An 11,061-nucleotide genomic window follows, 5' to 3' on the forward strand; every position below is an offset into this window, starting at 1 on the left:
CAAAATACCGCATTAGGGCACGACTTGACATTTGGAGTATTGTTTTGGAGAATTGTGCAGTGTCACAAATGCATGCAGTATTTTATTGATACAGAATTGTGGCCTGAGGATGTAACAGGCACGTCAGCCTAAATCGGAGCGTATACAAGGTTCCGGGGGACAACCTGCTGACCAACCGTCTTTGCGTGTCCCTTTCAGTTAGTTTGCTGCAAGACCATCGAGTCTTTTTTGTAGACATGTCTGAAACTATGGAGACTTCTTCATAACCTGGCTAGCCATGACTTTGGTGAAACTATTACTAGTGTGTGCATGGCTCTAGCACACAATGAGAGTGCTTCGTGCCCTAGTTCACGATGTAGACTGGGATAACTATAAACATCACTAGGCTCTTTGTCTGAGAAATCATCCACGTCAGATTTCAGTGACGGAAGGCCAGATGTTAGCAGCTGCTTTAAACATTGTTCTGTATCTTCGTGCACAAGGTAATAAACCTCGAACATATTTGGACTACAGCATTTCTAGAGAGCTTACTGATGCTTCCAAAGGAGATCAGTAAATGTAGCCTGCTGTCAAAGTCAGACATACGAGAGGTCGTGCCTCTCAATTGTGTCAACACTGCTGCTTATTATTGTCTGTCCTTTCCAAACTTTCTGGGAAATCGCGCTGATGTGATCTAACGGTGTGTAAACATCTGCAGCCCCCCGTGGATTGTTTATTTATTTATTTTCCAAAAAAATATGACATTTTGTAATCTTTAGTTTGTCTTGTCCGTCCTCTCGCTTATTATTTTCTTCCTCTTCATCATCGTTGTCTTCTGTCTCACCCAGGTCAAGCTGGTCAGAGCCACTAGTGAGCAGGGCACCAGTAGGGCTGAATACACACCCGTATGCTGAGTCCTTGTGTCCCTACATCACACACACACACACACACACACACACACACACACACACACACACACACGGTTTGTGAATGAAACCTTTTAATATTAAATTATTTTTTAGGAATTGTGCTGTTGCTAAGTATTGAATATTCATAAGCCTTTACAGTCCAGTCTCAAAAGGCCCACACACACACACACACACTCTATGCACATGAGAGACCTAAACAGTTAACACTCACCTGTAAACACTTTACACACCTGCCGTCTGCCATGTCCCAGACTCTCACCTGTGAGAGCGAGAAACATTTCCCATTATGATTCTGCGTCTCTGTGTGCGCATGTGTGTATGAGCTCTTACCTTGTCCCCTTCGGCAGTGGATGCCAGGACTGATCCATCTCTACAGAAAGCCACACACTTCACCCACACACGCTCACCTCCACCCAGCACGAACACACACTCACGCCTCTGCAGTGACCACACACGCACCGTTCCATCCCACGAACCGGATGCCTGGAACACACACAATCACAACCAGCATATCTGACTTCTGCCGACCATTTCAGTATGAACACACACCTCTCTGTCGTCACAGCGGCCCAAAATACTAATACATGACTTAAAACATTCATCTATTGATAAAGAGAACACGCACAGCTTTCAGGTACCAGATGTTCCAGTAGTTTGTACAGTGGAAAAGGGAAAAGGTATTGATGTTCACCAGAATAGTAGCTAATAGAAAACACAGGTGGATTGTGTTGGATTTTTTTGGAAAATTGAAGCTCACCAACATCCCAGTGGTGGAGAAGCAGAGACAGACCACATTCCCCCGATGCCCTGTTAAGGTCACGACCTCCTCATCGCCACTGAGACTCCACAGTTTCGCAGTGTGATCCCATGAGCCTGTGGCCTGGGATCACAACACACACAGTCTTCATCACTATACGAGTATGACATATACCAAACACATAATATATGCATGAGTTACATCAGTGACTGTATATGTGGGTGGATGTCATACAAGGGATTCAAAAGTGAAGCCAACATGTCTCTGAGGCCCTCTAGTGGCTGGCTGCGGTATAATTTTTAGATTACACAAATCTCCACAAATTATTTTTAGGAGTTAAATTGACCTTGATATTCCTCACAATATTTTTCCTTACAATAAATGCATTTTATAAGAGTTATTTGATGATAAATAAAGAGCATGGGTGATGTGGTGAGTGACAGTTTTGGGTTGGGCTAGAAATGACGGTCAATTAGGAAACCTAGTGCCGGGTCCAATAAGCAGGGCTTAGTCTAATTATACTAATACTATTTATCTCTAGATTTGGCCATATTTTCCCTTCAAATAACATTAACCAGTGTACTTTTTGTAAGACGGCTAACATTGGCTATCAAGCCAAATTACATGATGAAAAGGTTACTGTCCACGCAGTGTCTACGTAATACTTACAATACAATTGCAGATTTTTCATTCAGACGTTTTCTGTTTGCTGCTCTTCCTCAACAGGCATGCTGGAAGGTGTATGTACATATGCATGTATATATGTATATATATGTATGTGTGTACCAGCCACTGTGAATCTGTGGAGAATGCACTGCTCTGAACAGCAGCACTGTGACCACAGAACTGCCTCAGTTTGAGTCCAGTCTGAACAACAACAACAACACAATAACAACACAATACTTAATCAAGTGAAAACGTAGCACACAGCACAAGACAATAAATCCTCCGATTGTTTTCTACTGACTATGTCTCTAAACAAGGCTAATTGCAAGAATGGAAGCTGTTCTGGTGGCTCATGATGGCCCAACACCTTATGAACACACTTTATGTTGGATTTCCGTTCATTTGTCACCAGTGAGGTTAAAAACAAACAATAATAACAACAACAACAACAACAAATAAACTAGAAACACTCACATGGATGTCCCAGAGCAGTGCTATGTTGTCCCACCCCCCTGATACCAGGCTTCGGCCGTCGAGACTGAAGGTCACCGTCTCAACACTTCGCAAGTGACCTGAACAATAACTTTAGGTTATTTTGATTTTCTTCACTAAGATGCATGCTTTAAATGCTATTATTGCAACACGAGGTAGACATGATTAATTAAGTCTGCACCTCTCAAATATGTTACTTGACGTCACAGTCGTAGTGGCGGGTTATTTATTTAGGGGGCAGTTGAACATTGTGGCAGCCATGTGGCCACGCCCCTGAAGCAGCAGGTACAAACAAGAACAAGACAGGATTAAACCGTCATAAAGCTGTTTAATCCTGTCCTCTTCTCGTCTGAAGGAGATTCAGGTGCCTTATTCAAGCAGTTATATTTGAATTCAAACAAACCTGTCAAAATGTGAATGCACCGGATGGGTGACGTGCTCCAGACACGTGTGGTACAGTCATGTGACGCGCTTGCGAACAAACAGCCGTCTTTGGAAAAAGTGCACCGTTTCACCGGCCCTGAGTGTCAGAAAATCACACACGGACTGTTAGTTTAGAATACCTCGCGACATCTGAAACAAAGGCATCCTTCTGATGATCCAGACCTGTGTGACCATGTACTTTGGCCACGAGTTTCCCATTGGACAATCTCCACAGGTAAAGGCGGCCATCATCCGAGCACGTGAGAACGAGTTGACAGTCGGGCGAGAACGCGCAGCAATTCACCTGGATAATAATAATAATAATAATAATAATAATAATAATAATAATAATCATCATCAGTTTTACTTTTTCTTTAGTTAGTTACAGTTACATTCATATAGCGCCTTTCTAGACACTCAAAGCACTTTACATTGTGTGGGGGGGGGGTTCTCCTCAACCACCACTGGTGTGTAGCATCCACCTGGATGATGATGTGACGGCAGCCATAGTGCACCAGAACGCCCACCACACCAGCTATTAGTGGAGAGGAGAGAGATGGGGATTATTAGGGGACCATGATAGAGGAGGGCCAATGGGGGGAATTTCACCAGAACACCAGGCGTTACACCCCTACTCTTTTACGATAAGTGTCCTGGGATTTTTAATGACCACAGAGTGTCAGGACCTCAGTTTAACATCTCATCTGAAAGACGGTGCTGTTTTTATAGTACAGTACTGAGGTATTAGGCCCCACACAGATCACATGGTGAGCGCCCCCTGCTGGCCTCACTGATACCACTTCCAGCAGCGACATTACTTTTCCCCAGGAGGTCTCGCATCCAGGTACTGAATTCAAAATCACAATTTCAGCCTCAACAATTCATGTCCTCAAATATCATGTCTGAAAAATCTATTCTATGTTCAGTTTTATTTCTGCTTTTAGTGCTTTAACACTAGACGTTGTCCCAAAGCAGCTTTAGATCTGTAGATTTAGACATAGAGTTTAATGTAGATTGTAATTTACAATCAACAGAGTCAGATGCAACCGAGGCAAGGAAAAACTCCCTGAGACAACATGAGGAGCGTTACCAGACTCCAAAGGGAACCCCCCCCCCCTTCACTTCTTAGTGTGATTACAAACCATTATCCTTCCACAACTGCATAGTATAAAGTCTAAGTGTGTTGAAACGACGTTTATTATAAGCATCATAGTCTTTATGAACACGGAAGCAGTGCTTAGGTACACGTCTACAATATCCAGGTGAGACTATCGGCTGAAGAAAGGGGGAGACTTTTTGGCATACCCTTTTTGTTTTTTGTGAAATGCAATCTATTCTATATAATGCATGCAGCCTTAATGAATCATATATGTATCCTATATACAGTACTGTGCAAAAGTTTTACGCACATGAAAAAGAATGCTGTAGAGCAAAAATGTCTTCAAAATGATGAAATGTTTCTATATTAAAATTTAAAAAAAAAAAATACCGTAAAGAGCAGTAAACAGTCGTAAATGAAACAAAGTCGTTATTTGGTGTGACAAAAAAATAAAAATAAAAATAGTAGTCTCGGGTAGAATTAATCCCACCAAGCTGCCACTGTTGGGCCCTTAAGCAAGGCCCTTAACCCTCAACTGTTCAGTTGTATAAAAATGATATAAACGTAAGTCGCTCTGGATAAGGGCATCTGCTAAATGCCATAAATGTAAATGTAATTAATGCAGGTTTATAAGGACCTGAGCTGTGAGTGTTACTGAGCATCTTGCAGAACCAGACACGGTTCTTCTGGAGTCTTTGACTGTCACACTCGCTTCGTATTATTGCAGCGAAACCCTCCAGCCGTCGTTGTGTTTTTTATATGAGAAGTGTCTCTTACCACTTAACACGCTGCTTTCTGTACTGACGTACAAACATTCTTCTGTGACATTTCATTTTGTGCTAGAAAACTCATGCTTGGGAATCTAAAATGTTTTTTTTTTGTACTGTCTCGATAATGTACAAGTCATCAAATAAAAAAATCTAGAACAAAGTGTGTGCGAAAAAGAAATTGGGTGCCTAAAACTTTTGCACAGTACTCTATGTATCCTACATCATATTGTAAATAGTATACATCCAATCATTCTCCAGAAGCAAATCTGATATTTCGCAAATGCCAACACGCTCTATAAATATTTAATAAAAGCCGTGCCACCCCCAAATGTATTCTTGTCTCCCCATTGCCACCCCATGTCTAAACACACACACGCGACTGCCGAAAACTTGCTTATACCTATACTTGTAATACCTATAGCTAAAACTATTTGTCTAAAAAGCATACTATGATTCATTGCTATGATTGCTGCAGATTAGTAGCATTAAAAAAAAAAAAAACCCAAATGAGCAAAATAAATAAATAAACAAAACAAACAAACAAATAAACAAATACACATTTAAAGTGTTATAGGCCACTACGTTATGGAATCGAATTCTAATTCGACCTTCACCCACCTCTCCTTTGTGGCCTGAAAAGTATGTGACTTGCGCAGCGATGCTATCCTTGGACCGATCCTGCCACATGGCTCCTCTTATGAAGAATTATACATATTTAAAATATAATAATAGAATAAGAATAGAAATAGAATAGAAATAAGAATAGGTTAGTTCCTTATTACATCATTTAAAGTCGAACAGGAGCTTCAGCTGTAGGTGGAGGTGTTTACGGGTTCTTGGTATCCACAGTGATGGCCTGGTGAGAAGGGTGGACTGTGTTGATCATTAACAAGCCCCAGTCAGACCCAGAAGACCTCGTTAAGAATTCATTTGAAACAAATCCGTCTCTCTCTCTCCCCGGGGGCTCTTACCAAACGAATCTGTTATCGAATGACCCGTGATTTGCAAGTACAGTCGACAAGTGGCTGTTCTCATGACATGCGTTTCTGCAGATGTTAACAGCAAGCTAGAAGTGATGTTTTCATGTCAGTGACACAATGTTCACTTCAGCCACCTGACCTCTGAGTCATAGCAGGCTTCTTAGCAGGATGCAGGCTGCACAGCAGCTCTGTAAACACACTGATGATGCAGGTTCGAGTGGTGTGATACTGTTTACCAGAAATAAAAACTTTGAGAGACCACAGGGACACAAATGCGTCACACACAGATGTTCATAAACAGAGAGTTTTTCTCTGTCTAGATCTGCGCCCCACGGAATCTTTGTGGTTCATATCGGATTATTATTTACACCTCTTTCCTTATCTTCCGATATGTTTTATGTGCTATGTCAGAATCGGAGTCACTTATTACCCCCACTTATTCAATCGGACAGTCTGTGTCTAATTGACTTGTTTTGCTATTTTTCTGACATAAATTAGTCAAATAAAACAAAATGACAGCTAATTACCACTACTAATTACTATTAACATTTCCTGTACTGGTGGTTATGATGCTGATTGAAAGTGACAAATGTGCTAAGAATGAAAAAAAAAAGAACAAGAAAAAGATGGTATGGGAAAGCAGAATGTGGAAGGGACTGGGTTATGTAAGTGCTGAGGAATTTTGCTGCCAGTAGTTTCTGGGGGTGTGTGTGTGTATGTGTGTGTGTGTGCGAGAGAGAGAGAGAGAGAGAGACAGCGACAAAGAGAGAGAGAACACTTGTTTTTTTTTGTGGTCTGACATCACAGCATGTTCAGACGAAAAGAGGGTCTGGCCTTTTTTATTCTCCTCTTTGTGTGGATTAATAAGAGAAAACTGTTTGGTCTGCACTGATCCTTTGGGGAAAGATTGAACTAATCAGTAGTCATGGCAAATACATCCATCATCCTCTTGTTGACTTTACTTGTGGTAGGAATGGCAGAAGGTAAAAACTCATTTTATTGAATCATCATTTTAAGCAACCGTTGTTGTTGTTGTTGTTGTTGTTTTTTTTGTGCATTTTATTATAGACTGTGTGGAATAAATGGATGAGAAGATCATACTCACTGACATCTTGAGAAATCTATAGTTATAACACTTCTATAACACTTCATTGCACTAGGACAATAACAATATTCAATGGACCAGATGAATTATTTTAAACGAATGAATTCATTAATCAATCTGAATGTCAACACAATAAGTGGCATTGCGATTGCACGTACCGTAGCACTGGATTTATGTTTAGTACTAGATTTCATATTGCGTTTTTTTTATTTTATTATTTTCCTCATAACGAATATAAAAAAACAAACAAACCGTTTTCTGGATTTTCATTAAAGGCCTCAGCATCTTTAATGTGTAGACGATGTCCAAGTGGGTTGTGTGAAGACATAACTACACTCACGAGCGTATAGACTCACATAAGGTGTGGTTTCAAATCGCTTACAAGTACCGCTGGTGGTGCTATCAAAATTTCATGACGGTTTCCATAACTATAGGACGGACACTGCCTGCTGCCGATCGGTGCCGGTGTAAACCACAGCGATGCAGGAGTTGAGGATAGACAGTTGCAGACAGAACACAAGAAAGTGGAAGAAGTGCATATGGTGTTCCGTGTTCACAAAGAGAGAAATAAGACACAGGCATAGAGCGACCATTAAATAAAGAAATGATTGAGAACGGAGAGTTTAGCATAGCTATTGAAACCTACGTGGTGCTTGTAACGAACAATCAGTGTTCACCATGTGCATGATTTGCTTCGCAGTTACATCTTGTTCTTCACAGAAGCAGGCGAACATCTCCTCCACATGAAGTATGCTGAGGGCTAGTAGTGTGAAGTCCATCCAGTCAAATAAGAGCAAAATAATGTTTAATCTAGCAGAGCACCAAAATCCTAATTCTCCTTTCCTTTTTATTTAGGACAGAAACAGCAGAAAAATGGCCGCAACGTTACAGGCATTATCAGCCCAAGAACTTTCCAGGGTCATGCCATCCCCATTCAGCTTCCTCTTCCTCAAAATTCAACGGAAATGCAAACACGTTCTTTTGGAGATGTTGGTCCAGCCCTTGTACTGTTGACCAACAGCAGCGCCTCATACCTCAGGAGTTCGTTGAGTACCCGAGCCATCCCGTCGATCTACGTGGTGGTGATTGTCATCGGAGTCCCTGCCAACATTGCCATTTTGGTCTCAATTGGCACCAAAGTACGTGTGGTATCTGCTGCCATCTTATGCTGCAGCCTGGCAGCTTCAGACCTTCTTCTCTTGCTCAGCCTCCTACTCAAGGCGCATTATCACTTTTCGGGGAACAACTGGACGTTTGGCGAAGCTGCATGCCGTCTCACCACCGCCTGCTTTTATGGCAACTTGTATTGCTCAGCAAACACTCTAGCATGTGTGAGCATCAAGCGCTACCTAGCTGTGGTGCACCCCTTCTTTTACAAAAGCCTTCCCAAGCGTTCCTGCACGGCCTGGACTAGTTTGGGTGTGTGGCTTGTGTTTTCATTGGCAATGTTGCCCAATCTTCTTGTTCATCAGAGCTACCACATCCCTCAGCTGGGCATCACCACATGCCATGATGTCCTTCCTGTAGATGTCAGTGCTTACAACTTCCTGGTGTATTATGCCATAGGGTTAACATTATTAGGCTTCCTGCTTCCCCTGTTTGTAACCGCAGCGTGTTTTGCCTCAATTGTATGGCATTTGAACCGTTCACACCATGACTGGAGCGTCTACATCAAGGCCAGCACTTTGGTTTTTCTCATCTTCATCATTTGTTTCAGCCCAAGCAGCTGCATACACTTCCTACACTACGTACGCATATACTCGAGCGGAGACGACAATTTCTACACCTACTTCAATGTGGTGGTCTGTCTCTGCTGCCTCCATTGCTGTTTGGACCCATTTCTGTTTGTGCTCATGTCTAGGACAACAGGCTCCAGGCTTTACTTTATGACTCGCAAGGGAAAGATGCTCAGCGTTTCCACTTAAATTCGAACATTTGTCTATACTAATGCCCCTTTATCGAATTGCCTTTTTAGAGTAAAGTGCCGAGACGTTCGGTTCTAAATGATGGAGAAGTTCATTTCTGGACCAGAAAAAAAAAAAAAAAAGAAACCAGCAAGATCCATTGCATCTGGTATCCTTGAAGTTTTATGATCATTATATGTTTAGAAACTTTTTTCGATGATAACAAACAGAATGGAAAAACTGTGTGCTAATCCCAAATAAAATAGATGCGATGTGTATTTGTGTCAATAAGCACATTTGGATATGGGAGTAAAATCAGTTTTAATTTTAGTTTTAGTTTTGTGGGTTTTTTTTTTTTTTTTTGTATTATCTCTGCAACAGTGGGAAAGTGGAATTAGCATTCAGATCGGGTGTGTAAAGACTCAGCTATTTGGTTTCAAACGGTTATCCATTATACATGGACAAAACATGGAGAGCCATTTGAATAGTCAGGACTATAAAGGGCACATTGTGCTACTGTGATTTGTGTGTGTGTGTGTGTGTGTGTGCGTGCTTATAAAGCGTGGAGGAGAAGGTTTTAAAAAGTTCAGCTCTACCCTTGTTATGAACGGGAAACCTGTATGTAAATATCTTTATGCTGTAGACAAACTGCACTTTAAAATAAAAATAAAAAAATACTGTCACTGATTTCTTTTTTAGGCTGTGTTGTAATAGAGCTCTTACTTTACCACACACAATAAATGTATATCAATCTCAGTGAGTCAAAGACTATTTATTTATTTATGCTTCATGTGGTCCTAGCATATGTTTGTGCAACTCTAATATTTCCCTTGTGGCTTGATTAGTCATTAAAAGAACAAGTGAAGTGTGACTAACAATCTGAACATGCCCCAGTGATCTACACTTTGTCTGTTCATCTGTCTCTGCGTCTCCTCCTCTTGCAGACTGTTTTTCTTTGTTACATCCTGCTTAACCTGAGCGCTGTTCAAATGGCTGATGCCCTAAAGTATATTTTGACTCTCATGACCTATGACCTTGTGTTCTTTTCTTCCTCCATACTTCCTGTGGCGTTATATGTTTATCTCCTTCCTGTTTTCCTCTCTGTTTCTCTGCAGGGTCAGAAACAAAGGCCAGCGATCAGTGTAAGACAAGGACGTGTAACTTGTGTTTATTTTACTGGAACGAAGACGGTGGAGGTAGTCGCAATGACCACGTCTACAAACACTCGTGCTAAGCAAATTTATGTGCTGAGTTCTACAACAACTAATCAACTTAATCAACTTATGTGCAATGATTCAGACAATCTCTGGATCCACTGCAACCCTGAACAGGATAAAGCGGTTACTGGAGATGAATGAGTGCATGAATGTCATTAACTCTAAATACTACAGAGGCAGATATATTGCACTTTGCTGAATATGGAATGAACATTGATAGGTATAAAATTATCATTGATATACAGTCTCTTCTGAAAGTATTGGAATGGCAAATTCTATATTTTTTTGCTATGCACTGAAGACATTTGGGTCTGAGATCAAAAGATGAATATGAATTTCAGCTTTCATTTCCAGACATTTACATCTAGACATGTTAAACGACTTAGAACATGATACCTTTAGTTTAAACCCACCTATTTTTAAAGTGATCAAAAATATCGGAACACGCAACTGACAGATGGTTTTTGTTGACCATGTGTGTTAGATTGATTGTTTAAACAGTTAATAGCTCTGAATGTCTACTTTTGGTTTGAGCCCTGGTTTCACCCTTTGAAGACTGCATTTGTTGTTAAAAAGGATAAGCCAAAATGAAAGCCAGGGAGCTGTCTGTGGAATAAAAGCAAGCCATCTGAGCACAAGCATTGGGCATAGCCAATATAACAATTTGGAATGTCCTGAAAAACAAAGAAACCACTGGTGTAATAACAAACAGACTGGCCTGCCAATGAAAACATCAGTAG

At 41.0% G+C, this 11,061-nt stretch overlaps 2 protein-coding genes across 6 annotated transcripts; one reads left to right on the top strand and one right to left on the bottom strand.

Annotated features, from left to right (window-relative positions):
* Positions 1-700: 700 nt before the first annotated feature.
* On the bottom strand, positions 701-6,524 carry wdr38 (WD repeat domain 38). Of its 3 annotated transcripts, none has more exons than XM_053648958.1 (10): positions 5,898-6,524; positions 5,734-5,809; positions 3,430-3,550; positions 3,227-3,343; positions 2,806-2,903; positions 2,452-2,532; positions 1,666-1,788; positions 1,316-1,391; positions 1,120-1,167; positions 701-905 (listed from the first exon to the last, which is right to left on the bottom strand). In XM_053648958.1, exons 1-10 carry the CDS (start codon positions 5,900-5,902, stop codon positions 847-849), a joined length of 804 nt encoding a protein of 267 aa, XP_053504933.1. In that variant the 5' UTR covers positions 5,903-6,524; the 3' UTR covers positions 701-846. The 3 variants fall into 3 exon arrangements, with proteins under 3 accessions (XP_053504933.1, XP_053504931.1, XP_053504932.1); XM_053648956.1 differs by having other exon boundaries at positions 1,239-1,391; XM_053648957.1 differs by lacking the exon at positions 5,898-6,524 and having other exon boundaries at positions 1,239-1,391; positions 5,734-5,887.
* Positions 6,525-6,740: 216 nt separating this feature from the next.
* LOC128622837 (proteinase-activated receptor 3) lies at positions 6,741-9,860 on the top strand. Of its 3 annotated transcripts, none has more exons than XM_053649598.1 (2): positions 6,741-7,078; positions 8,056-9,860. In XM_053649598.1, exons 1-2 carry the CDS (start codon positions 7,021-7,023, stop codon positions 9,123-9,125), a joined length of 1,128 nt encoding a protein of 375 aa, XP_053505573.1. In that variant the 5' UTR covers positions 6,741-7,020; the 3' UTR covers positions 9,126-9,860. The 3 variants fall into 3 exon arrangements, with proteins under 3 accessions (XP_053505573.1, XP_053505574.1, XP_053505575.1); XM_053649599.1 differs by having other exon boundaries at positions 8,061-9,860; XM_053649600.1 differs by lacking the exon at positions 6,741-7,078 and adding an exon at positions 7,899-7,948.
* Positions 9,861-11,061: the final 1,201 nt, after the last annotated feature.

The sequence above is a fragment of the Ictalurus furcatus genome, chromosome 18 (assembly GCF_023375685.1).
Source record: "Ictalurus furcatus strain D&B chromosome 18, Billie_1.0, whole genome shotgun sequence".
NCBI classification, from domain to species: Eukaryota; Metazoa; Chordata; class Actinopteri; order Siluriformes; family Ictaluridae; genus Ictalurus; species Ictalurus furcatus.

Coding starts and splice junctions, on each gene's coding strand:
- wdr38 (XM_053648956.1), bottom strand. Junction 3,551..5,733: donor TTTCAGGCCACAAAGGAGAG/GTGGGTGAAGGT, acceptor ATTATTATCCAG/GTGAATTGCTGCGCGTTCTC. Junction 1,168..1,238: donor CCACTGCCGAAGGGGACAAG/GTAAGAGCTCAT, acceptor TCGCTCTCACAG/GTGAGAGTCTGGGACATGGC.
- LOC128622837 (XM_053649598.1), top strand. CDS start 7,021: ATGGCAAATACATCCATCATCCTCTTGTTGACTTTACTTGTGGTAGGA. Junction 7,079..8,055: donor TGTGGTAGGAATGGCAGAAG/GTAAAAACTCAT, acceptor CTTTTTATTTAG/GACAGAAACAGCAGAAAAAT.